Source organism: Coptis chinensis, chromosome 2 (assembly GCF_015680905.1).
Source record: "Coptis chinensis isolate HL-2020 chromosome 2, ASM1568090v1, whole genome shotgun sequence".
In the NCBI taxonomy this organism is placed as follows: Eukaryota; Viridiplantae; Streptophyta; class Magnoliopsida; order Ranunculales; family Ranunculaceae; genus Coptis; species Coptis chinensis.
Genome location: NC_141457.1, coordinates 25,795,112 through 25,822,998, shown reverse-complemented (window position 1 = coordinate 25,822,998; position 27,887 = coordinate 25,795,112). Strand labels below are relative to the sequence as shown.

Sequence of the window (27,887 nt, the reverse complement as noted above, 5' to 3'; positions counted from 1 at the left end):
CATATATCACAAGTTTCAAACTCCGATTCTTGAAAAAAAGGATAAATATATTACCTTTTGACTCAGATACAGGAGAATATATTACCTTTTGACTCAGATTTTTTTTTGCTTTACTTCTAACAATAATCGGCGTTAGAATCGGCCGTAGAGAGACAATCAATTAAAGATATATGTTTTTTTTTTTTTTTTTGTGGCTTTCAGTTTAATTTTTTTTTTAAAGGGAGAGCAATTCAAATTATGGGAGATTTGGGAGAGTGAAAGGGCGTATAAGAAGAAAGAGAAGAAGAAAAGAGACGACTGGTTTATTGCATTTAATTTCGGTATAAATAGTAATAAATTGACAATTAATGTGAGGCCTAAGTCGCGAACAATTGAATAGTTGGCGTGCAGTTGATTTTCGTCTTGAATTTACACATGCGTTCTTAAAATACTATGTAATTTTAAGGGTATAAATGATAGTAAATTTTGAAATGACAAAATAGTCCTTAAAGGCATTGAATAATTAGTTTGAATATTTTATCAAGGACATTTAGTGGTAAAAAAAAGGCTGGTTCAATTTAAATGTCCATGTTAATTATGGTATACTCTACTAATTGAGATATATATTTTGAAAACATCAAATATATACATCCGATATAACCGATTAAATCACCTATTAATCACCAATTAATCATATATTCCTACTTGACTGATTAGTTTCGAAAACCGATTTTAAGTCTTTTATGAGTGCAAGAGTAAAAGCTAAACAGTGTGACCCAAGTTTTAAGATAAGTGTGTATTAATATAAGACAAGTTGAGATAATTGTCCTTGACGCTTATTAGGGTTTCCAAAGTGAATGATTTCACTGTCGGCCTTTTTAAGGAAGACTATTCTTCATTTGACCCTACCCAAAGCGTTTTGCACAGTGCATACTGCCATAGTGATAGATCCGCTATTCCCAACACCATCGCAACTATTCCCACCAATATGCTCCCACCATACACGTGTATTCTCTACTCCCGGGGTGGGGAAAATATCCATATCCATATATGGATATTTGGTCCAGAAAAGGAGTAGATTAGTTATTCTGTTATTGGACACAGTTTATCTTTATTTCCAAAACAAGTCACCATCTGTCAGGGTGGTGGTAGGGACAGTTTTAGTAAGTGAGTGTCATCATTGATTTCATTTTTCATTACACAAAAACAAACCAATTTAAAACACAACACCAACAGAAGAGAAAAAGAGAGAGAGAGAGAGAGAGAAAGAGTTTTCCGACTTCCAATGTTGTTTTCATTTTTAACACCGCCAAATCCGGGCCATTAAATTCAAAAGCAGCAAAAACGTTTTCTCTCTCTCATTCATTAACAAATTTTTTTTTTGACATATCAATCAATGCTGCAATAATAATAATAATAATAATAATTTGAGTTACCAGCTAGGGTTGGGTGGTATAATTCAGTTGAATGCTGGAAGATTGAGTAGAAGCATCAATCAATCATGCTATTCGCTAAGCTCGACGATTCTCCTATGTTCCGGAAACAGGTGAACTTGGTGCAAATTTTCATTTAATTCACAATATTTTAATACAAAATGTGAACTAGGATGATCAGTTAGGTTTTGTAATTGCAGGTTGATAGACGCTACATTCTGTATTAGTTTTAGCTTTAAAAATGAATAAAAGATTAAGTTGTTTATTGAATTAGCATGTGGTTAGCTTCTAGCTAGTCGTCAACTTCACCAGTGAGCTGCTTAACTAAAAGCTTGTATATTTAGAGAATGCTCACTGGTGTGCTAGTATCTAGGCTCTTTGGTTGAACTATTCTGAAAGCGCAAATAAATCTGTCGCTCATCTCAAAAATGTAAAGAGCCTATTTGGTGTTTTGCAACGGATCAAGTGACGTTTTGTCGTTTCCAGCACACTATTGCAATACTTGCTAAGTTGTTAATATACAAGAAATCAACTCAATGTCAGTGATTCAATCTCTTCTCTAATGCACTTTCAAATGTCAAGGCAAAGTAGTAAAACTATGTCATTGCTAATGAAGAAAATTTTTGGAGAGAAAAAGAGAAAACAGAGTGCGGCCTAGATAAATTCCGGTCTTCTCTCACACATCTTTATATATTCTCTTAGAACTCTAACAAAAGTCAAACATTGTGGACAGAGAAGAGCACCTGATTAGTGTTCTCTATTTTAGTTACTACTAGAGATATATTTCCTAGGTCATTAAAACATGGAATTATAAACTAGTAGTAATTGTTCATAGCATTTATGAGAACCTAGTGTACTTACCTTTATAAATATTCACTGAGGACAGTTTTAAGGAATGCTCTCATCGAGTGTACACAAACTAGTTCATGCTCTCTGAAGTAATATACTTCCTGATCTAAAAAATTGGTCCCAGCCTGGATTATCAGTGAATCCTTCCTAGTTTTCTACCTTTGTTGCATGGGTACGCCCTAATTTCCTCTGTATCACGTACCCGTGTCGTGCGGACACGGATGCGGACACGGATACGGACACCCGGACACAAGCAAAACAGTACCCTAATTCTCAGATCTCGCCATGTCCAAGTCGTCGTACCCGTGTCCAAACCAGACACTCCATCCCGTACCCATGCAACACAGTTTTCTACTAATAGAACTTCAAAAATTCCTCATCCTGTGCCAATCATACGTGTGAAAATTTAGTCTGGCATTTTGGAACCTCAGTGCTGTCTGGTCTAGTTGATTACTGATGTGCTAATATTGTGGTCTAGTTGATTACTGATGTGCTAATATTCTCTGTACTTTTGTCTTTGGTCAAACAGATAGAATCTCTAGAGGAAAGTGCCGAATCGTTGAGGGAAAGAAGTCTAAAGTTTTACAAAGGATGCCGAAAGTACACGTATGTCTTTCTATGTATATGTGTTTTTTTTAATCTATATAAATAATTACACCGTCAGCATTGTGCTACTCCATTGTTTCAATATATCTTGAAATGCTAGCTTCAGTGACTTCCCCAAAGTTTCTTGTTTAACATGCCACAAGTTACAAACATTATCATTGTTGTTATAATTGTTATGTCTAGCCGCAAATAATTTTGCACACACACGTGTCTGTTTGTGTGTATGGATATTTCATAATGTGTATATGTGTGTTATAGTTCCACATGGGATGTCAAGAGCCTTGAAGTATAGTATAAATGTCCTGGGCATCTCCAGTTATCACCAGTTGGTGTTAAGTTGGATGCTCATAACGTTGAATACATATTCACCTCTTATTTGCTTTAAACAGAGAAGGCCTTGGAGAGGGTTATGACGGGGACATTGCTTTTGCAAGCGCGCTTGAGGCGTTTGGAGGAGGGCATAATGATCCTATTAGTGTTGCTTTTGGAGGTAATATTTACAGTTATTTAAATTTTTTTCCATAAATTTCTAGTGAAGAGAGTTCATTTCACAACATGGATACTGTAATATATTATTTTCTCTTATATATTTTGGAATGTTATATTCCACGTCATTTGTTGGGTGTCTTTTTGAAAACTTCAAGTAAATTGTATGTATTGTAAAAACATCAATGTGGGCTTGGGCATCCCGGTGAGGGGTCATTGTTTTAATGATCTCATGGTGAGATGGGAGGGATAGCATCAATTTCTTTTAATTGTACGTTTGTGAACTTGGATTTGTAGTGGCTCTATATTTGTACATTACCACTTCATCAATGAAACAATATTGTGCCCAAACATATTCTTAGTTAGAGTTTTCTTGAGAGAAAGGCATGTCTCTGTTGCGTGGGTGGGCGAAGTGTCCCACCTATCTAATGACTCACAAAGAACTCTAACAGATGCCAAAAATGATTCAGGCGGATATGGCGTCATGTTGGCCTCATCACATGGGTGTCCTTTCTTTTTAATAACTTGGCTGTCCTTTCTTTTTCATTTTTAATTTTGAGTTATTTCCTGTTTAGAAATTCTAAGTTAATTAGGACTAATATTAACTTTTATCATTTAAGTGCATGGATCCCCTACTGTTATATACCCAAAGACCCTGTTTACTCCTCACCACCCAAGTATGTGTTTTAGGCTCAAGAAACACCACAGGTGAGGGCGCGTCGAGATGTTTAGTTTAGTCCCGCATGCGACATTGAAAGTTTTACATAGCAGTGTTTAAGTTCTTGGGCCTCTTCACTCATTGCCAATTGGTTTTGAGCTAGATGCACAAGTATAATACTCTTGTTCATCAGTTTTACCAATATAATGCATCTACAAGCTTTCCTACTAACTTTGCACTTTAGACTCTCTTACTTTTCACTTATACTCTAAACCAATTCTCCTAAGTCGAAATATAACATTTTTTGGTTACACCTTTTTTTGCTAGTATATTCAACTAATACTATGTCTTCAAAAGAATTATTCGTAGATGTGGATAGTCACCTTATCTGTGAATTGCACATACAAGTGAAATTTTTGCTATGGAGTGCTAACAAAATTTCTGTTTATTTAGGCCCCGTTATGACAAAGTTTACGATTGCTTTGAGAGAAATCGGAACGTATAAAGAAGTTCTAAGATCCCAGGTAAGATGTATTGCTCTTTAGTCTTAAACAATGGATCTTGGCTGTAGATGTATGTGGTACTGTTTTTAGCTGCACTTGCTGAAGCTTTTTACTTACAGAGTTGAGAACCACATGATAATTCACCAAGATATTCTCTACAATAGTCCTGATTCACTAGTCAAGTTCTTACTACGTGTCCTGAATTCTGATTCACTTCTGCTCCCAGTTAAGTCCCTAGACGGTCAAATTCATTGTGTTTAAAACTCCTCCGTTAAGATTAGCTGTTAAGCTTGTGTAAGGGCGTAGGATTCTTCTGTCCCCTTTGTGGCTCAATCAAGATTCTCCACTAAAAGTGGAGATTATAGCTGTTAAACATGGTTATCAAACAAAACAAAACAAGTATTGCTAAAAGGAATCTTCATGTTGAGACTTAAAGAGTTCTTGAAGGGCGAGTGGAAGACCAGATAGAAAATAGAAGGAATATGACGCGAAAAATTGGAAGGACGAAAGTAAGATTTGATTGTACTTTTGAGTGGAAAATTTTCAGTACCTAAAAAATTGCAATGATCACCACTTTTAGAACATTTCATGAAAAATTCTACCAAAATATTAGCTTATGCCTTCCCTATGTAATGTTTCCCATCATAATTGTTCTTGAGGAGTAGGGGAAAGTTCTCCATATACTCTCATCTCTTTGAAATTTTCTGTCACAAGAGTCCCCTGGGAAATTTCCCTTGTGTAATCAGATACCCTAGACTTTTTTATGATCTTATAAAAATGCCAAAAATGGGCAATTTAACTACACCGAGTAAAGGGTATTTCCTGGATTACTCTTTTACACTAACTAGACGTGGGTTTGATAGTAAATTTCCTGCACTTCTAAGAAGTGCCTATGTAAGCAAGTCAGGCCGTAGTTCATTGTCTTTAGTAGATATTCAATACTTGACTCTTGGTGCTCCAAATGGTGGTTCTTGATGTTTCATATGGAATGGGAACTATTTGTAACCTTAGAATTGACATTAGTCTGTTCGGTAGTTACAATCTGGATTGATTAGGTCGGTCACTAAGTTAAGTGATAACCGTTGATTACACGTGTAGTGCGTGGATTTGTGATGAATATATTCTCCTTCGAAAGCCTCTTCACTTTAGATCATGATCCATTTGGAAGAAGGAATGGTATTTGAACATCTCGCACACCATATTATGGTACATGTGGTGTCATTTAATAGCTAGCTGATGATGTAAAATATTAATCGTTACCCCTGTTCGTTGTGCTTTTGAAAACCATCTGGTAGAAGATGTTTCTTTTGTGTGTAAACAATTTGTCTATAAAATATCAAGTTGTCTATGATTTTAGTTTGAGAGTTGTGAAGCTGTCCGTGACACAACCATTGTACTATGCTGTCAAAGACGTAAGGCGGGGCGGGGTGGTAGACCAGTTTCAAACTGCCTTGGAAGCCTTACCAGCCAACACAAATCTTATGTTTAACAGTAACATATACATGTCTACATCTCAAAATAATACATTTCTGTAGCAGTTGAAATCTTATTATGAACACGTTATAGTAATAAATCATATTTCATAAACCTTTATTGGAGTGTCATACAAAGTACAGAGAGATAAATCATGCATAGCTTTCACAGTCCAGTTGGTTGTCCGGAAGGTCTTGGGCTTCTATATTTTTTAAGTTGCTTTTAATTTTAAACACCTTTATCGCCTTACAAGCTGCCGAAAGGTGGCACCACCGCTGCTGGACAGGTCATGGGCCGACTTTGAAGCAGACAAGGCGATAGTGTTGAAAACCTGCCCAAGTGGCGCCTTTGACAGTGTAGCCATTGTATGTATAAAAGTTGAACTTTATACATGTTTCCAACTGTACTATGGATAATTGGAGCTATGAGCTGAATGTGGCAAAGAGCCGTGAAGTAGGTAAGGACCATTGGAGCTAAGTAGCATATCGTCAGCATGATTTATGCTGGAATTGAACTTCATAAGAGTCTGAATTTGAACCATTATATATGTAAGGTAAGAACCATTGAAGCTAAGTAGCGTAGTGTTGGCATGAGCCATGGTGGTCGTACTGAACTTTATAAGAGACTCAATTTCGAATAGCCATTATGTAGGTAAGAACCAATAGAGTTTGTAGCAATGAATTAGAAATTGTGATGATAGTTTTTTTTTATGTTTTGTTTTGTTTTGGGCTGCGTGGTTCGGCTTTATTGTTGCCTACGTCCACAGCTATGTATCTTCTAAATATTGTTCTGTAGAGGAACTGATCAATATATGAGCTTTATGAGAGTATAAAACTCCTGTACCCATTGTAGAGGTGTGAACCTTCTGAGCTATGTAGCATTTTCGAGGTGTGAACCATTTTATGGTAGAGAATTAACTTTACAAGAGTCTCAATTCTTCTAACCATGATAAAAAAAACTATGGTACATATGGTGTTGTGTAATAGCTGATGGGGCAAGATGCTTATCATAGCCCCAATATGCATTTGAAAACGATCTGAAACAATCTGGTATTGGACATCTCTGTGTATTTAAACAAATGATCTTTTTATGAATATCAGTTCGTTATTTTTACGTTGAGAGCTATGAGGGTTTGTGACACAGTGGTATAACCTCTTTCGACTCTTATGATAATTGGAGCTATGTGGCCGAGTGTAGGCAAGAGCTAGGGTGTGGCTATTGTTGGCATGAGCCATGGTGGTGGTAAGAACCATTAGTAAATTAGGCCGTGCATTGTCATAGCTTGTTGTTCACGAGTTAGCAAGTCTCAAGCAAGTAACAGTTTTGTTCATACAAAATTTACTGCTACTGCAGTAACATATTTTGTTTCAAACATGTGTTCAATGTCTAATTACTTCAGGGAATCCATGAAATTAGAAATTGGTATGCAAGGAACAATATGTAAGATCTATAGTAAAGAATACTTATCTAACCCACTGCTAGTTTTTCATCAAGTAGTGTAGAAGTATTGTTTTTGTTGGAGGTTATGAACTGTCGTGGTGCTGTCGAGCAGGGCTTTTGGGTAGTGCTTCGTGGTTTGAGAATGACATCTCAATCGTTATCCCCACAGACGGTGCCAATGTAAAGGGTAGTTTCTGGACTTTTTACATAAACTAGATGTGGGTTTGATAGTGAATTGGCTGCAAAAGAAGGTGCCTACGTATCTGAGTCTAAGAAACTAGGAATCAAGCTAGGCCGTAGCTCATTGTCTTCTGGTAACTATAGAATTAATAATTGTCACTTTGTCAGTTGCGATGTTCGGTGGTTACGCTCTACATCAGATTGAGTAGGCTGGTCACAAGTTAGGTTACAACAGTCAACAACACGTGTTGTACATTGATTGGTGATGAATATATTCTCCATGCGCTGAGATTGAACTTTTGCTACCTTTTTTTTCCCTGAAACTGAGACATTAAATTATGGCTAGAAGGAATTTACATGTTGAGATTGTAGAGTTTTTAAAGTGAGAGCAGAATTCCAAAGAAAAATTAGCTGAGGTCGAACACAGGTGGAATAGTCTAAATTATAAATGCATGGCTTTGGATAAAATTGACTTGAGGAAATGTATTAGCTCAGTTAACCACAAAGGCACAATCCAGGATAGTCATGTTATACTTTAAGTTCTTTCCTCCCTCAAGTTAAAGAGGGAAATAATTTTGAAACTTTCTTGCAATGAACATAATTGGACGTATCCATTAATTTGATACTTTGCATCATGAAACAGGTGATTTATTGCTGTCTTTCCACTTTTGTTTGGCAGTAACATGTTACCTAGTGTATGTTGATTATCATGGAATTGGTGTAATGTCTGATAATTCTCTACACCCTATGTAAGGACCACAACGTTTTCTTTGTTGGATTTTTTTTTTTTTTTTTTTTTTTTTTTGTATAGCCTTGATACGTTAAGGGATATGACAAACTGAGGGACCGCACTACCCCGCCCCCTTTCCCTCTCTCTTCAACAAAATAATAGGCCTATGTATCAAACAAGGCAAATTCCTAAAATTTGTACTTGCTAGTTCTTTATGTTAGTGTTTGAGATGCTTTTCTTCTAAAGTTGTATTTGGCAATGCTCTAGTTATTTGAATTATTTCCATCTTTTGACATTTTGTATTTGGTTTCTTTAGGTCGAGCATATGCTAAATGACAGATTAGTTCACTTTGTCAATATTGATTTGCAAGATGTCAAGGTACTTTATGTTTCTGCCGAATCTGAGATTCTTTTGATGCAAAAGCTATGATGCTTGAAACTTTGATTGGCCTTGTGTATACATTCCCCACGTCATAAAGTAATGACTCCCGACTCAAAGGAAAAGCCTTAGAAACTTTTTATCCAATTTGTCTGTAGGATTATGCCTTTGCCTGCTTATAGTTTTTAACATGTGCTTTCAATGGGAATAATACTTGAATAGTACTGTATGGGAAGTGTGAAATAATCTTGTGATGATGACCTGTTATGTTTATATCGCGAAAGATGTACCCCACATTATCAATGATTAGATAGGGCATACATGAGCTCTTAGACATGTTCTTTGAGTTTCCAATTTTTGGTACTGGTTGAGTATCTGTAATTATGTATACAGGCCCTTTTCCTTGTAAGAAAGAGAAAGAAATATGTTTTAAGATATCCTAGGACACAAAAACAGGGCCACCTGATTACTTGGAGGAGTTGCATGTCAAAATGAAGAAATACCGTTTCATGACCACTCGATATTACTTTTGATACCACGCTAATTGTTTGTTAAAGGGTTAGTTAGGGATGGTCCCCTATTATCTAATTAACGAAGGAAAATCCCCCATTATTTGAAAAGTTGAAAATGGGGTGGGTTTGCTTAATTGCAACTAATAACGGGTGGTCATCCCTTTTAACCCTTTGTTAAATAGCTTATTACAACTCCCTTCCTTTTCATTTAAAACTGACCATTGACATGGTCCAAGTCTTTGAAACCGCTTGCAGAACTTCCTCTTTCCATTCTCTGTCTGCATAAATCGGTTTCCTGATGATTGAAGCATTATCAAACCGATTTTTTGTTGTTATCAATGTGCTTTGTATTACACTTTGAGGTTATGTGGACATGTTCTATAGGTGAATCATTAAGTTGAGACTTCTACCTCTTGATAAGTCTTACTCTCCAATATGTTACCCATTAATTTGCACTCCTAGTCGACAATTCAACATAGTACTGATCTTTCCATGGATGTGGTTCTCAACTTACTCAAGAACCTTAGTATGGAAGTTTTGGGTTTTGCAGGAAGCTCGGAAGCGTTTTGACAAGGCCAGCCTTCTCTATGACCAGGTATTCTAACAATTGCTTACCTGACTTTGACGTTATGTGCTCTTTTTATGAATAATATTGAAATTATAGGTTACTTATTAGTTATTACTTCTCTTTTATATAGTTATTAAGGACACTGTAATTTTACAATGTTATTCTCTGAATTGAATGGATCTACATTTCAACAAGTAGCAAAGATACTAGTTATGAACTAATGATTAATCATAATGGATTCTTTCAAAAGAATGTGAAGAACATCCTTTTCTTTTCTTTTCAAGCTTACTGTACTGACAACTCTTCAAATAATCTATTACTCTGGTGCTTCTGAGTAGTTATAAAGATGGTTAATTAGTTCACTGTCCACCTAGCCACATGTTTATTTCCGGTTTTTATTATTTTGTTTATTTTTTATTACTATTTTTTAAAACCATAGTCTTCATATCTTGTTCGGAACTAGATTCCTTTGACTTTTTCAAAGATATGCGGGTGCTTGGGCATGTTTTTCACATCAATGCCTCGCCTGCTTCAAAGTCCGCCCATGACCTGCCCAACATCAGTGGGCAGGCGCCTTCGGCAAGACGGGGCGGTTTATAATTTGGGAAAGGCGGTTGATACCATCAGCAATTTAAAGAAAAGTAAAGCCTAATAGAAAACTTACAAAAAAGCCCAAAACTGTTGAGCCAAAAAAGGAACCCACAGTGTAGTAAAAACTCTCGACCTTCTATTCTAATTTAAATATGATTTATCACTATGTAATTTGTATGACACTCCTACACTTTTAGTTTTTAAATGTTTGTGAAATACTGTATTGCATGGGACGCCAATATTTCCTCTGTGTCCCTTGTCGTGTCGTGTCGACACCGACACGATACAGATTCGTGATCTGAGTAGAAGGAAAAAAAAAAAAAACTTTTTCAGAGAAATAGAGAGGAGAGGTAGAAATATTGATTGGAGAGTCTCCCTTGCGCAAAGTTATTCTCTTGCTTTGGTCTTCATTCTTCTCTCTCTACCTTGTTTTTTTTCATGGCGGCAAAATCTAGGGTTATGCAAGACAAAAGGAAGAAGATGTAGTTAAGTTGCTGATGTAAGCAACTTAAATTGGGTGGAAATGGGCGGGCCAGTCTTGAAACAAATAATATGGACTAGGCTTTTTTAGAATGGGTGTTCAAACTTCAAACTAGTAATTAATAATTGGTTCAAACTTTCAGTGCCCAATGGGCCTTGTCCTGGGGATACAACCAAATTTTTTACCACAATTTCAAACATTATCATTTATAATCCAAAATCCAAATGCCTTCCTTGTGTTTTTCGAGATTCAATGTTTTAGAATTAAAATAATTTATTTATTAAACAAAATAAAATAAATAAATTATAATATTAGCCGTGTCCCCGTGTCTTGATTTTCAAAACTCGCCGTGTCCGAATCGCCATACCCGTGCCCAAACTCGACACTCGTACCCGTACCCATGCAACACAGGTGAAATACAATTTATTACTGCAAACAAGAGTAAACAAAACTGCAAGAAACAATTTTTTTGAGATGTAGACGTGTATATGCTACTGTAAAAACATAGGTTTTTAATATGTTGACTGGTCAAAGGCGCTGCCCAGGCAGTACTTAGGCGGCCAGGATGGGTCGAAGCTGGTCTACCTCCCCACCTTCCGCCTTTGACAGTGACATTAATAGATATTTCAAGAATTGAGATTATTCAAAAGAGAGATAATATCATGATTTTTCTAATATACAATAATCCCTCGTAAACTCATATGTAATACATGTATCATGAGCTTGACTGGAATTTTTTTTATTGAGTTCCTACACCATAATCCATCATAATTCCATGAATGTTGTGTTATTGAGAACCGAAAGATTCTTTACCTTTGTGCTGTGCTGGTATTGTATGCATAAATATGGATGTTGCTCACATGGCTGAGTCTGGTGAAACTCAGCAAGATCTGTTGATACCTCAAGGAAATTTAGAGTTTGTTTTTGAAATAGAAGAATCCTGCCGAGGTTTAAACATGATAAGAATAAAGTGAGAACATCTAAGATATATTCAAATTGTCCATATTTCACAATTAACCGATAATTGTTGCGTAGTTCACCCTTCTGGAACAAATATGACCTGCGTGTGTTTATTTCGAGTTACATAAAATGAGAATTAATTAGAGAATACATTGCATGTTATTGGTCAACTAATGTGGATTTCTAAACCTAAGTTCCATCCATCATTGTAATTAGCATTGTCAGAGAGTTCTAGGAGGACATCTCCCGAGTGGATTTTACTAGCATTTTTTTATTAGAAGTAATTGTAGTGGAAAAGTGACTTCATTTTTATTACCTTTTCAAAAGTGGTGTGTTTAGATATGAAGTGAAAAGGTTTGTTTTGGCAATTACTTTCTTTTTGAAAGTAAAAAAGAAGCATGTGTATGTCAGACGCCACATTATAATCAAATCATCATAACAAAATTATTAAAAATTACAAATTAGAATCCTAATTACCCATACACAGAAGTATTAATAAAAACAATTAGTAAACTATGAAATAGATAGACAGTAATGGACAGACGTTTGCCCGCATATATCGTCTCTCAAGTTCCCGTTTCTTGTTGCTCCGTGCTATATATGTAGATGTCTAACCCATTTCATCATCACCTAAATCTGATTAACCGTGTTATTATGCATCATACATGTCATCACCAAGAGCGTGTATTCTAATAAAGTTATAAATATCACATGCAGCGATAATAATATTTTGTTGCTCTGATTTTCCACAACAATTTTTTGTAACTTCAAATAGGGATAATGTGGTATATTGATCCTAGACCAATGACTAGGTAATTCAAATACAAATAGTCGTAGGTGATTTTGAAATTTTTTCTTTTATGTTAATTACCAAGTCCAAATTCAACGCCAAAAGAAAGAAAGAAAGGAAAAGTGAAAAACTAGTATTTTGGAACTTGTTGAAAAGTGTGATATTTGCTTTTAAAAAATGACTTTCTATGGTACCAACCAAATACATTTTTTCACTTTCAAAAGTGAAAAAGTTCACTTTTACATCCTAACCAAATGAGCGCTTGACTTGGTAGTTAACATAAAAGAGAATTTTTCGAAACCTACATTTCGCAACTTTTTGTATGTGAATTACATAATATTTGGTCTATAATGTTTGAACCATCTTATGTCTATTTGAAGTTAGCCAATCATTGTGGTAAAGAGGAACGACAAAATATTATTGCGTGCTATTTATAACTTTATTAGTAAACACGCTCTTATTGATGACATATTCGATTCATTATGATATGGTTATTTCTGATTAAGGTGATAATGAAGTGGATCAGACATCTACAATATAGATGTAACACAGAGACAACAAGAAATAGGAAATCTTATAAATCATATATGTGGGCAAATTCTGCCCATTACCCATCGACCTAATTCATAGTTTACTTTGTAGTAGTACTTATGTGGATGGGTATAAGGGATTTTTAGTTTTGAATTTTTTTAGTGAATTTGATTATAATGTGTGCACATGATGACACATACTTTTTTTTCTTACTTTGAAAAAGAAAATAATCGCCAAACAAACTTTTCACGTTATATTCCAAACACACCACTTTTTAAAAGTCAGTTTTCTCTACATTATTATTATTATTATTTTTTTTTAAAAAAAGAAAAAAAAAAATCTAATGTAGATTGAAGTGGCGGAAACAACACTTAATCAAAATCTACACTTTATAGAACCTTAAAAGTCTCACATTTTATTAAATCTCACTTAATAATTCATAAACACAAACATAACTAAAACAACTGACTGAAACTCTAACCATAAGCCCTTATTTATAACAACCCTAAAAACAATAGACCAATAGTAACACGCCATGTAGGCAACAACCAAAGTAGAATAACTAAACTAGTGGACTCTCGACCCATTGGGCTTGGACTTGAACTATAGGCGCACGTCTATAATATGAGAAGAAAACATTTTATTAAATCTCACTCAATAATTCATAAACACAAACATAACTAAAACAACTGACTGAAACTCTAACCATAAGCCCTTATTTATAACAACCCTAAAAACAATAGACCAATAGTAACACGCCATGTAGGCAACAACCAAAATAGAATAACTAAACTAGGGGACTCTCGACCCATTGGGCTTGGACTTGAACTATAGGCGCACGTCTATAATATGAGAAGAAAACATGGGCGCACGCCTATGTCTTCAAAACAACGAGCTAACAATTTACATCAAAATAAAAACGGGCACTTACTCTAATCGTAAAGAAAAGAGCCGAGGAGTTAAAAGATTATAGACCGATAGTCTTCTTGGTTCATTGTAGAAGATCGTCGCTACAATTCTTGCAACAAGTTTAAAGATGGTGATGTGAGGTATTATTCTATTAGAAACAATACCTCTTAATATAATTGGAATTTGGAAGAATGATTGCCAGCTGCTGAATGAAATTTTAACATTATTTTCTTTATCGAGCCATGAGACCTTTGTAACTTATGTTTTCGTGTTTGTGTTTTTCTGTTTGGCATCCGTTGTATTGTAGGTCATCTTGTCTTACATTTGAATAGGCTCGTTATTTGTTGTATGCGAGCCTTTTATCTTTACCAGTAAAAAGAAAATGAAATTGCTTGAATAAGAGGCAGTAGATTGAGGTAACCTACAACGCTCTCCAAGTCTCCTACCATTTCTTCTTAACTGATTCATGATACAAGTCAATGCTCATTTGGTGAAAAAATGATCACAAGGAATTTCTCTGAATTCCTTGAATATATTGATCCAAAATTTCCTGATGACCTTGCGACAAAGTGAAGCTTGTGCTGTTCTCTCCATATGGTCTCCACAAGGACACCAAACGTGAATGCACTATAAGGCAGAGATTGGGCCTTTGTGCCTTACAGTTGGGAGATCGAGTACACTCTCAGGAGTAACTCAAAACAACGTAGAAACCAAATGAATAGTAGACTAGATTCTCCAAGGAAATGAGCAGAGTAACAATACATGATTGATTGATTTCCAATCCCTTGGAAACAAAGAAAAAAGTATTTTCATACACATTATATCTCTTATCTTTTTATGAAAAGATAAAGGTTATCAATAGTACCAAGGCTAGAAAAGGTAATGTGTAGCTATTGAGTACGTCATCAGTCGGAAAAAACTTAAAAAACGAAATGAGAATCTTAGAAGGATCTTTAGAGCATTTCTAGGTGGTTAGCAAGAATTCTTTAAACTTGCTACACAACTTGAAGAATTCCTCATGGCACATTTTGCGATCTCCAGGTGGGTAGCAAAGCTGCTAGCAGAAAAATAGGGGGCCCTACCCAGGCAACAAATAACTTGCAGCGTGATAACCCAAGTGCAGCGCGACAATCAGAATGGTAGTGTAATACTGTAGCAAAACAACAAATAACTTGTAGCATGCTGCACTCCATCTGTCGCGCCGACAGTTGGTATGGTGTGCAAGACATTAAAAAGTAAACAAAAAAGTCAGATGACAGTTGGGTTGGCACGCTACACCTGATTTGTCGCTCTCCACCTGCAAAATTGGTAGCAAATTTGCTACTACAATGTGGATTCTACCTGTTTGATATCCATGTAGAGAGGGTTTTTTGCGTTTTTTCTGCAATTTGGTGATTTCCTACATGTTTTATATTTACCTAGAGATGCTCTTAGAGCCCCAAATTCTCGGCTCTAGGGAATTAGGTTTTGGGGCAAAGTGACTTAAAGAGGAACCCGAGTAACTGATTTGAGAAGCTCTATTTATTGCATATGTAATCCATATTTTCTTCTGAGGTCCTGCATGTTGGATGCCTCATCAAACCAAGCCATAAGGAATGCTAAAGCACTAATCTGCTAATCATTAAAACACTTGCACAAACCAAGTTTGCAATATATGGTCGTGAATATGATAATATCTTAACCAAACTACTTTTTGATAGTGAAATGTACTTTACGTTTGTGTAACAGGCTCGTGAGAAGTTTTTGTCATTGCGGAAAGGCACAAAGATGGATATAGCTACCATGTTAGAAGAGGTAATTTCTTCTATGTGTGTGTGTGTCTGTCAGGAATGTATGCTTTTTTTGGGTTTGTATACAAGAACAGTGGTTTCTTTCTTCTGTTCTTCAAAATGATCTTGAACTTCTAATCTACCTGAGTGCAGGAACTTCATATTGCAAGGTCTACATTTGAGCAAGCTCGATTCAGTTTGGTATGTAAACTTCTCTTACCCATCTGGCCATTTCTCTACTTCGAAGCCTAGTAACAATCTTTTCTGATGATATGATTGAATAAGATGAAACATCAACAAAGTTTCAGCAATTTGTACCAAGTTGTCATGTTTTTCTTTGTCCAGATTACTACTCTTTCTAATGTTGAAGCGAAAAAAAGATTCGAATTTTTGGAGTCTGTTAGTGGGACAATGGATGCTCATCTTCGATACTTCAAACAGGTAGGTGATTTAGTGCTGTTGCATTCTACTGTAAGCAAGCTTCAACACGTTTAGGCTATTGAACCTTCGACCTTGGTTGTGTACTCAGGGTTACGAGTTATTACATCAAATGGAGCCATATATTAACCAGGTTTGTTATGCTTCCTTACTAGCTACTTGGTTCAGTTTGGTTGCAATTATAATTTGGATTCACACCATGATCACTTTTGTTCATTGTTGTTATCGTCACCATCATTGTTATTGTTGCTATTGTCTTATTCGATCATTTTGTTTGGCATGCTTGTTATTGTATTACTTGGAAACCTATAATCTGAGCTCAATTCTTGAAGATGACACAACTAAGTTGGTCTTACCAAGGTGATGATACCAGCTTTATAAGTTCTTTCAACTCCAGTAACAGTGCTATATCATCAATTTACATAAGTTTACTGAAGCGTTCGACCAGTTGCTACTTGTCTTACTCGAACCAGCAGCAGATTACATGATATTGTGATACTGAATGCACTCAGTAGGCTTGCACGGACACAGCAAGACTCGTTTAAGCTCACAAAAACATCCGTATGTATCTAATATTAAGCATGAACGGTTTTGCACATCCCCACATGTGGGGAGGTTGAGGTCCAAAAATCGTTAGCGTCGCCTTGATAGTTATCACTCATGATTATTTGGTTCTATGGGATCAGCCCTGGTTTCTCAAGAGTCATGTATGGAGTTATGGTCAGTTACCCTGCGGGGTTGGTGATGTTAGTCCTCCAGCCAGGTTGACTATGATGTGGATGCTTATGTGGTTATGTGGAACAAAGTTTATCTTTATAGAGGTGGTAGCTCGTGTGATGTGATGGGACAACACACATGATAATGGCATGTCATGTTTCTTGTTTAATACCTGTTCCTTGGGTTGTAACTTGTAAGCAACAATGTCTACTGTTTTTTCTTTTTATTTTTTTATTTATTTTTTGATAAGAATTGGTTGCAAATATTGTACTTCCATTTCTCATATCTGCCTAAGAAGTTCTTGGATACACTTTTGTATGGTTCAAAGATACACCTTTATATATATGATTTATTTAATGTCTATTTGAAAGCTGAGAAACACTTGAATGCAGTGATATTATTTTTTCATATCATTTTGAAGGTATTGACTTATGCACAGCAGTCAAGAGAAAGGTCAAACTATGAGCAGGCAGCTCTTACCGAAAGAATGCAAGATTACAAGAGGCAGATTGACCGAGAAAGCCGGTGGTCTGCAAATGGCTCACAGGGGTCTCCAAATGGGGATGGAATACAAGCCATTGGTAGGAGTTCACATAAAATGATAGAGGCAGTTATGCAATCCGCTGGGAAGGGGAAGGTAATAGCAAATATGAATTTTATGTTCAAATTTAAACGCGTAAAAGTTGTCCATGAAGAGTTTGTGCCTCTACAGCTGTATTAAAAAGTTGATACCCGTAAGAGATGTTCCTTCCACACCAATGCTTGCATATCTAAGAACATTGATGTTTTAGGTTCAAACTATCCGACAAGGGTACCTTTCAAAGCGGTCCTCAAACTTGAGAGGCGACTGGAAGAGAAGGTTTTTTGTTCTTGATAGTCGAGGAATGCTATATTACTATCGCAAGCAGTGGACAAAACCATCTGTAAGTCATTACTCTGGAAATAATTTGGAACTTATTGTGCTTTTATTTTATTTTCTTCTTCAGATATACCTGTGGATCTTTGTGCTCAAGGCTTTTCCTGTTGTTTTAGGGATCTGGGAGTCAGCTTTCGAATCAGAGGAGTAATTCCTCTGAACTTAGTTCTGGTTTACTGAGTAGGTGGTTGTCGTCTCATTATCATGGTGGAGCACATGATGAGAAATCTGTTGCTCATCACACAGTAAATTTGCTTACATCAACAATAAAAGCTGATGCAGAGCAGTCAGATTTGAGATTTTGTTTCAGGATTATTTCGCCATCGAAGAATTACACTTTGCAGGTACAGTTTAGGTTTTCAATTGAATGCATAAATATTCTGTTTGCTTTATTTGATGGCTATGGTTAGTAGTGGCAAATCCTGATCTTTGGTGTTAAAGAAATTTGATCTCTTGAAAAGCGAAAGCTTTCTTTGAAACATTTACATACTCTACTATGTGCAACTACGGTACTGTTGTGGATGAATTGGTTTAATAAAACTTCAGTAAATACTAGGATGCACTCTTTTGGAGAGATGGAACATTAACATCTCAATAGTCTCTTTTGATTGGGGAGAGGGAAGGGCCGTGAGGTTATCACTGTTTAAACATGGAAGAGCCTTTCAGAAGAAAGTAGGGATTAAATGTCATAAAGGTATATAGAGAGTAATTATTTGGAGAATGAAACACGAGTTTAGGTCTCTATGGAAAATGGGAGTGAAATCTTACAATTAATACTTTAAAATCTATAGCATTATTAACACATTCTTGATTCTGAACCAGGTCTCCCCACAATATTGTAGTAACCAAAGTCCAAAACAACTGATTCCCAAAATCCTGGTTAAAGAAATAGGATCTATTTTGGACTTGGAATACGCATGGTGAGATCTCATGATGCACAACTGAGTTCATATCCCACTGTTAAAGAATATGTTAAATTTTGGACTTGTAATTCACACAAAAAGGTCATGGTGTGATATCCATAGTCTCATTTATAAGCAAGATGTTGCGTAATAACTAAGCTTCCTCTTTGTTCAATAAGGTGTGGATCCGTATAATGCTGTCCCTCTTTTGATGAAATGTGTACTCCAAATGAGACTTACAGTGGATCAATTTTGGTAATGAGGTATGAGAATCTCCAATGTTGTATAAGATTGGTGGATTTTGGGACAAATTCATGACTCCTAACATTAGGAAAATCCTACTTTAGCTCCCCAATGTTTCTTGATGAGCCTTCTTGAGCATGTACCCTTACTTGGAAGAGCATGCCTATGTGTGAGAGTTTGACTAGGATGTAATGCAACTGATCATGTCAAAGTTCAGAGACAAAGTCATTAAAGGTTGCAAGCCAGGTGAGTGGCTTAACGAAATGTCTTTGTACACCAAGGATGTGGCACAAATTGAGTTGTGGAAGCTTGAGAGGGTAACCCTCGGGGATCCCAACAACATGGAGTGATCTTCAGGGTTTGATGTTGACTAGTCTGTCCAAGTTCATTGGCGCTGCTCATTTGTTGTTCATATTTCCTTGAGAGGAGTGTACCTCGGGATGTCAGTGACATGTTAACCGTGTAATCATGAGTGATTGAAGACTCTTGGATTCCGGACGGATGTCTAATAGTCTCACATGGGAGTATGGGACGAGTGACGTAAACAACAAGGAGGTTAGGATTGATCTCATCCCAACTAGTGTGGCCTTGTCAGGATATAATTCAAAACTCATGGACCCTGTTGTGGTGGCCCAAACCAGTGGGTGGTTAAGTGAGGATAAACGTTGGTGCTAGTGAAATCCATGGGGCTTGCGGGCGAGAGAATTGGTGGCCTGCCCAAACCCTAAAAGAATGATTTTGTTCTCACATGTAAAAGCCTAGAATCTTTCCATTTTGTGTGCTTTTGATTATTATTATTATTTTGATAGGCAAGCGAGGTTGTTAAGAGGTCCCCTACCCCTTTTCATTACTAAAGAGAAGAGCTTTTACATTCTGACATCTATTGTTCCTATTTCACACTCTTTATTATTATTATTATTATTATTATTATGTAAATATTTTAGAAATGGAAATGTGACAAGTGACAACATCTTATACATGCTCGGATGTGGTCCTAGTGTGGGTAGGAACTAGGAAGGACCAGAACACACTTTGAGTCTAAGTCCTGACTAGCCATGTACAGAAGTGAAACAAGAGGAGGTGCTAAATTTTTGGAACTCCAAGTTGAGAACTCCAGAGGAGGTGGTGGTCAGTTCAGAGGCCTCAACCCTAGTCACGAACTCCAAGTCGAGAACTCCACTTCCTTGACGGAGGTCTAAGTCAGGAGCCCACTCCCTAGCAAATCAGGAACTTCACTTCCTTGAAAAGTTTAGTTTTTGAACTCCACTTCCTAGTTAGTCATGAAGTCCAACTCTGAAAGTCCACTTCCTAGTTAGTCAAGAACTCCATTTCCTATCTAGTCAGGAAGTCCAACTTTGAAAGTCCACTTATTAGTCAGGAAGTGCGATTCCGAAAGACCACTTCCTAGTCAGGAATTCCGGAATACTGCCTAGTTCGGGACTCTAACAACTCTAGATCTAAACCAAATATTGCTTCCTTAATGCTTAAGTAAATGTAGGAGTTCTTACACGTAAGAAAACCTATTGATTTGGGAAAGATGTTTCGAGAAGGATTTGGATAAGATTTGGTAAGAGTTGGTTTCCTTGTTATACAATAATTACTTGGCTCACAAGTAATGATGGGAAACCCTAATCTATTTTTTTTAATAGATCTCTTGAACTACGTTTTGAGTTTGATTCTCTTCATACGATACAAGGCAACCATTAAAAGGTGGTTCAACCTATCTTCTTCCTTTCCATTGATACAATAAGCTTCTTTGTTCTTTGATCATCAACAAAATTATCTGTGTTTCTTGATTAAGAAAATGATCAAACAATTATTATTGTTATTGTTATTGTTATAATAATGATTATTCTTTTGTGGCTGATAAAACAAGATTTTATAGATCTAGACATTTAGTATTGTGATGGAGAAGGTCAAAGTGCAACACGGATACAAACTATGACAAAATTGCGTTATATCACCTCAACATGAGGTCTTCATACCCTGATACATTTGACAGCTTACCATGTACTTATAGTTTACCTCAACATGAGGTCTTCATACCCTGATACATTTGACAGCTCACCATGTACTTTTAGTTTATATATTGTCCCCACTTAGCCACCCAAAGACCCAAGCCCAAATTTTACCCATCATGTAAGTGGGGTTTTCTTAAAAGGCCACGACACAAGTAAGTGGTTTGTCTTATAAGTTATCCAGGGCCCAAGATGGTTTTCTATCCCATGTGGGACTAGACCCGCCAAACAGTTATTCCCCTTATCCTTCTATCATTACTTTCTCAAATATGCACTTGATTAAGCATGTAAGTCAAGTCGGTCACACTTGCATGTTCCTGTCACTGACTAAACACCATAAAACCAGGTCCGAATATAGCAACACATAACAACAACGAAAAAAAATAACAAAAAGAGAATCTAAGAATGAATTAGTGGGTATTTACCTTTTGATCTTTGATGTGCAAGATAGGATATCGAGGATAGAATATACTTTTTTTGCAGTGTTGATCTTTTAGTATTGTTTGAGATATTAGGTATTAGAAAATATCAATAATGTTGCCTTGCTTACTTGGGAGGGATCAAGAGGTTTGATAATTTTAGTCGAAGAAGTATGAATCTACCAAACATTTGTTCGCCTTTAAAGGGGTGGAGGAAAGTATTGATCACCTTCTTGTCCCTTGCCCACTTGCAAATAATATTTAAAATATTTTATTATTCTCGTTCCATAAACCTTGGCTTCTACCATTAAATGTTAGAGAAGCCTTGGTGAAAGAATTTGACTGTGGGTTCTTTGTCTACCAAGCTCGAGTCCAAGTGGCTAGTGGATCATATGCCTAGTGTGACTGTAAGAACTTTATGGAAGAAGATAAACTTGAGGATCTTCGAGCATAAGGAGAGAGAAAAACTTCAAATTGTGGAAAAGGTCAAAGATCAAAGAAGTCTTGTTCAATTGGGGGGGGGGGGGGGGGTTTGGGTTCTGGGTCCAAGGTTTCTAGGAGTAGGGTTTTTATTTATTTTATTTGTAATTAGGATACTCTTGTAACTTAAGGCCATGGGTGGTAGGATCGAGTAGGTTCTTGCTCCCTAAGATCATTATATGTAACTTGCAATATGTATTATTTTAAAATTGGATGAATGACATTGAATTTTAATATAACAAAAATAAAATTAAACGTGTTCCTCATCTCAAATGACAAAATTGGATGAATGATATTGAGTTTTACTAAAACAAAACATGTTCCTCATCTAAAATGACAAAGATTCAACATTTCAGAAAAAAGTCTGCATTTGGCTATGGTATTGTTTATGTGTATATATTTGAACCGCTAACCAACCAACCAACCAACCCCTCCTCTCACATCTAGTTAATCTTGAGTATATATGGTTGTTTGTTGATATAGGCAGAAAGTGCTTTGGACCAAATGGACTGGATTGAAAAGATAACAGGAGTTATTGCTTCACTGCTCAGTTCACAAACTCCTTTGCAAGTAAGTTTTTTAAGTTTCTGCTTGGTTGTGTCATACTTTGTAGATTTCAACACCTAGGTTCTCTAATTTGAGTACGTAACATATTGTTTCCCTTTTACTTAAACTATTAGTATCATGTGACAGTGTTTACCTGTTAGTCCCATGGGCACTGGTCGCTATAGCTCTCCAAGTGAGAGTAGTTCGTTTGAGAGTCCATCTAGTTTTGATAATCCAGCAACTGAAGAGTGTGGATCAGAGAAGATTTTCATTGCAGGCCATCATGAACGATCATGTAGAAATTCACATCAGCAACGACTAAATGTGAAGAGTGAGAAACCTATTGATGTCTTGAGGAGAGTTTGTGGAAACGATGTATGTGCTGATTGTGGCGCTCTTGACCCAGACTGGGCGTCTTTGAACCTCGGCATTCTAATCTGCATTGAGTGTTCGGGTGTTCATCGTAATCTTGGTGTACATATTTCAAAGGTAAAATTTTAATTTGTTATCTTTCCAAACTAAATGTTCCCATATGAGGGAGTGAATGTCATAGATCAGCTATTGCTGTTCCAATTTTCCGCTCTAATTATTATTGTTTCTTTTGGATATTAGACTTGAAAACTTTACTATCACTTTTTACATTCACTTTATTGCTTTGGTTACTCCAGTGACTGTCTATGGTACTTCTGTTTTGGTAAAGGTTTTCTTGAAAATATTTTGGAGTTTCATTGAAATAAGTAAGAAAGTCCATGGATCAAAAAGAAAGAAAATCTTCATTTTCCTCACCTGCTGCATGACTACACTGAATTCCGAAGAACGATAGTTATTTCGTAGCAACTGGGTACTTCCATCAATACATAGCCTTGTCACTTGGTCTTGTTTTGACGTAGTGTATTCTACACTATATTGAGTTGAAAGGGGTATTAAGGTGTCAAAGTATGACATGATATAAGTTTTGAATTTGCAAGTTCAACTATTGCGGTCCCCAAGTTAATTTCTACCAGTCGAAAGTATTATATTTTGTTAAGATGAAATGGGATGATATGCTGATTAACTCGTCTGTCATAGGTTTTAGGGAACAAACCACATGTAATATCTCTCTAGCATGATTCAATCTCTTACAACGGCGAATCAATATCTTTCAAAAAATATTTGTATCCAACTGTTTTCTTAGACCTTATCTGGTATTTAATCTTCCAATGGAGTCCGTGCAGCAAAGCATGCAAAATGATGACATCATAAAAAAGAATCTCAAGTTGACTCTGTTTATTTACTGTATCCAGTGCACAATGTATGCACCTTTAGTCAACGTTTGATGCATAATAATTGCACTGACTTGTGTAGGTAAGGTCACTAACGCTTGATGTGAAAGTTTGGGAGCCTTCTGTTATAACATTGTTTCAGTCACTGGGAAATTCATATGTTAACTCTGTTTGGGAAGAATTATTGCACGAAAGAGATACAACGTCATTTGACGACTCCCTCGCAAGGTAAAAGATGCATGGGTGGATATATTTCATACCTACTAGCTATTTCAAAAGATTTTCTAAGACTGACATGCTTTTGTTTTGGTGCAGATTTTCTTTGTCTGATCCGCATATCAGTAAACCAAGTCATTCTGATCCTATTTCGATAAAAGAGAAGTTTATTCATGCAAAGGTCTTGGTCTGCACAAGCATACTGTTTATTTTATTTTTTCCCTTCACTTGGGGTTTGGAGTGATATGATTTGGCCCTGCATATTTGGTATTCCCTGTCAAACCCACAAGTAAATAAATGTCAGCATATTCTTTATTTTATTTTTTCCCTTCACTTTTGGTTTGGAGTGAAATGATTCGGCCCTGCATATTTCCCATTCAAATCCACAAGTAAATAAATGTCTATGACACAAGTCATTGTGTCTTTGGAATTATCCAAGTTCTATCATGCCTCAGGCAGTCAGTCAGGCGTCCGGTCCTGCAACTCCCTTGCAATTGGGAAATGTGTTTTCATATATTGAGAATATCCTCTTTTGCTTATTTATCTACAATTTCGAGAAACTGTAGTAGTCTAAATAGTGCCTAGGGCCCAAGAATTATACCCATCCAAATAGGATTTGATGTATCTTAGGGTTTACAATCCTTGATCATCCCCAAATTAATTCCTATTACTATGTATCTATGTTACATGGACACAGCATATTTCAAAAATAATCTGTGTCGGATACGTATCCACGTGTCCGTATCGGACACACGGACACATTGTGTGTGATATACCTTAGTTTTTGATATTTCGCCATGTCAGACACTCCGTATCCATGTCGGATATGGACACACGTGTCCGTGTCAATGTAACTTAGCTATGTATCTTTAGAGATTTTTAGGAAATTAGTCTAGTTAGTGTTTTAGGGTGTTTTTGGATATTTCTAATTATATATTATTACTAAATTTCATGTTTCTATTCCAATTTGAGTTGTTTTTGGAATAGGTTTCGAATTTTAAGGTTGTAGAGAGTTATAAATTGAGTTGTAAGCCATTGGCCATGGTCAGAGTTGAAGACTAATAATAGTGTGCGTTTCGAGAAAGGTTTTTTAAGTTAAGTTCATTTTGCACTTATATTATCCATTAATGTTACAATTTATAAAATCAAATCGCAGAAACGTTTCTCTCTCCACCACATGTCCGTGGTATACCCCACGTCCCCACCACATATTTGTATTTTGGCTCATAATTATGTACCCTTCTCTGTATTTACATGAAATACCATTGCTCGTAATCCAATTACAATTTGTCTTAGACATCCATACCACAAATGTGGAGATAAATAACATATCCTATACTACAGAAGAATTAGTTTTATCTGAGACATCTAACAAACGACATGCCAAAGGCACGCCGTTATCTGCCTCTGGCAGACAACATACACAATGATTGATAGCATGCTGAAAGAATGTCAACGCACATTAGAGGTATGGAACAATGACATTTCACTCTGAAAAACATTTTAGGTCAAAATATGTTAAATGGACACACCATATTTTGAAAAAAATCCGTGTCGGATACGTTTCCACGTGTCCGTGTCAGACACATATCAGACACTTGTTGTATGTGATTTACCTCAAATTTTAATATTTTGCCGTGTCAGATACTTCATATCCGTGTTCGATATGGACACCTATCCGTGTCAATGTAACTCACGTTAAAAGCTTTATTACAATAAACGCCTAATCCTTTGCAGACATATAAGGTCTTTCCCCTGGTTGTAGGCTTGAATAGTCATTCAGGATTCTCAAATTTAAGTTTGTTCTCTTCTTGCAGTATGCAGAAAAGCTTTTTGTGTGCAAGCCAGAAGAGCAACATCTTCTTTCTTTGGCCAATCATATGTGGGACAGTATTCGTATAAATGACAAGAAAGCCGTGTACCGCTGTATTGTTAACTCTGATGTAGACCTCAATGCGGTGCATGGAGAAGCTTCTTTTAATGCTTCTTTGACGCTAGCCAAGGTAATGATGTTGCAAGAGCAGCCAAATTCTAGTTGCCACTCTACTTGCCTGCCAGGGGAGTCTTTGCAGGCAAGCACTTTGAACTCAGCAAGTACGATTGAAGAAGACCCGAATGTAGACGATTGTCTAGAAGGTTGTTCCTTGCTTCACCTTGCTTGTCAAACTTCAGACATAGGCATGGTAGAACTTCTTTTACAATATGGTGCCAATATAAATGCTACGGATTCAAGAGGACAGACACCGCTCCACCATTGTATTTTTAGAGGCAGAACTGTTCTTGCAAAGCTGCTTCTCTCTAGGTGACTTTTCTCGTCCTCTCTCTCCTTGGTTGTGAATTAGGGTTTCCGCTTGCACCAGCTTTTCCATGTTTGCATTAGATGCCATTGGTCTTTACTTTTAATTCAGCCTAAAAAGGTATATGATCATTTATTCATTAGTAATTGATATGTTTCGTTTTTTCTTATTCTAAACGATTTTTTGAATTTGATCCAATTTGGTTCACAAAAATTTGATCTCCACCTAGGCATTCTGGATGGTGAATCCAATCTTTCAATGTACTAGCATGAATATTTTTAGCTGTAGAGTTATTATCGGGTCAACTTAAAATCTTGTATTTTATTATTATTATTATTATTATTTTATTTTATTTTTTACAAATGGATTAATTTGCAATTTAAGTACATTGGAAATATTTTCCTCATCCATTGAAAAACTCTAAGTGGTTCACTAACTGATTGCAGGGGAGCTGACCACCGGGCTGTTGATAGGGATGGGAAGACCCCTTTACTGGATGCTTCAGATTCAACCTTAAAAGAAGAAGAGTTCCTGGCTCTTTTAGCAGGCACAAATAGATGAAACTATTGAAAATCATCTTCAGTGGGACAGGCACATCTATGTGTTGTATGGTATTTTATACGAGACCATGTACTGATGATTATGAGGCTGATTGTTGAGCATAGCCAAGTGGTTTTCTGGTTAAGAGTTTGCAGGTTGGCAGTGCTGCCCTATGCTTCCGCTTTTCAAGGTTGCTTTGGGAGTAACTTAGAGGACTCGTATCCCTCAATTCAAGCATCCTGCCGTGTCTCTCTTCATCCAAGCTCAAATGCATGGTCTTTCACTGTATATGTGGTATGTTAATTTCTCTCTGAAAGGTTTTTAGGGGGTTTGAAGTTTCAGCTTGTTTCGTGATTGTACACTAGTTTTGTAGTCTTGGTCCATGTATTGGGTGTTTGACTGGGATCGTTGTCAAATATATGAAAATCATTACCCTTTTTGGTGCTGAATTTTTTTTTGCCTGTTGTGCATAAATTTCTCTCGACATTTTGTATGAACTTCTATACATCCATTGTGCTCATAATATGATGTTGAGTATTTTTAGTTGCTGACACTTTCTGGACATGGCTATGGAGTGGTTAGTTGCTATAATTTCGATCCTTTGGAAAGCTTGAGAAGCGGGGCTTCTACTAATGGTTTAAAATGCTGCTTGCATATTTGATGTCTGAAGACAACTGCGGGTATGGATATTTTTTTGTTTTCTGTATTTTTCCCAGTATGTGTGCGGTGTAAAAGTAAAAAAGAACCTGAGGTGTTCCATTCTGTATTCTCTTTACACGCAAAATTAGCCCCTGAAGACAATTTTCAGGCACTCTGAAATCTGAAAAACCAAAAACTCGAAGCTAATGGGTGAACCCCAGATCATTTTACGCGTGTTTTTCGTTTTTTTTGGTTCAGTGAATGTATCAATAACGTTTCAAAGTATGTAAGATGTTTAAATTTCTACTTAGCAGACTGCACCGGCGCACCATATTGTACGAAAACACACTTTAATATCGTCCTCACTCCTCACTAATACAATTCAGCCTAGTATAGTAATATCAAAACATTACATTGGGCTGCTTAT

The 27,887-nt window shown here is 36.4% G+C and overlaps 1 protein-coding gene across 2 annotated transcripts; it reads left to right on the top strand.

Moving 5' to 3' along the window:
* The first annotated feature begins 1,177 nt into the window (after positions 1 to 1,177).
* SFC (ARF GTPase-activating protein) lies at positions 1,178 to 27,270 on the top strand. Of its 2 annotated transcripts, none has more exons than XM_086588284.1 (19): positions 1,178 to 1,525; positions 2,791 to 2,867; positions 3,257 to 3,357; positions 4,465 to 4,535; positions 8,654 to 8,716; positions 9,779 to 9,823; positions 15,787 to 15,852; positions 15,981 to 16,028; positions 16,173 to 16,268; positions 16,357 to 16,398; positions 17,404 to 17,619; positions 17,774 to 17,905; positions 18,015 to 18,242; positions 22,444 to 22,530; positions 22,654 to 22,995; positions 23,851 to 23,996; positions 24,084 to 24,165; positions 25,802 to 26,286; positions 26,728 to 27,270. In XM_086588284.1, exons 1-19 carry the CDS (start codon positions 1,481 to 1,483, stop codon positions 26,840 to 26,842), a joined length of 2,487 nt encoding a protein of 828 aa, XP_086444410.1. In that variant the 5' UTR covers positions 1,178 to 1,480; the 3' UTR covers positions 26,843 to 27,270. The 2 variants fall into 2 exon arrangements, with proteins under 2 accessions (XP_086444410.1, XP_086444417.1); XM_086588291.1 differs by having other exon boundaries at positions 1,345 to 1,525; positions 22,771 to 22,995.
* The last annotated feature ends 617 nt before the right edge of the window (positions 27,271 to 27,887 follow it).

Bases quoted from the DNA above. Each gene is read 5' to 3' on its own strand.
- SFC (XM_086588284.1), top strand. From the start codon at position 1,481: ATGCTATTCGCTAAGCTCGACGATTCTCCTATGTTCCGGAAACAG. The intron at 9,824-15,786 runs GTATTCTAACAA...TTTGTGTAACAG, and splicing joins CCAGCCTTCTCTATGACCAG to GCTCGTGAGAAGTTTTTGTC. The intron at 17,906-18,014 runs GTAAGTCATTAC...CTGTTGTTTTAG, and splicing joins AGCAGTGGACAAAACCATCT to GGATCTGGGAGTCAGCTTTC.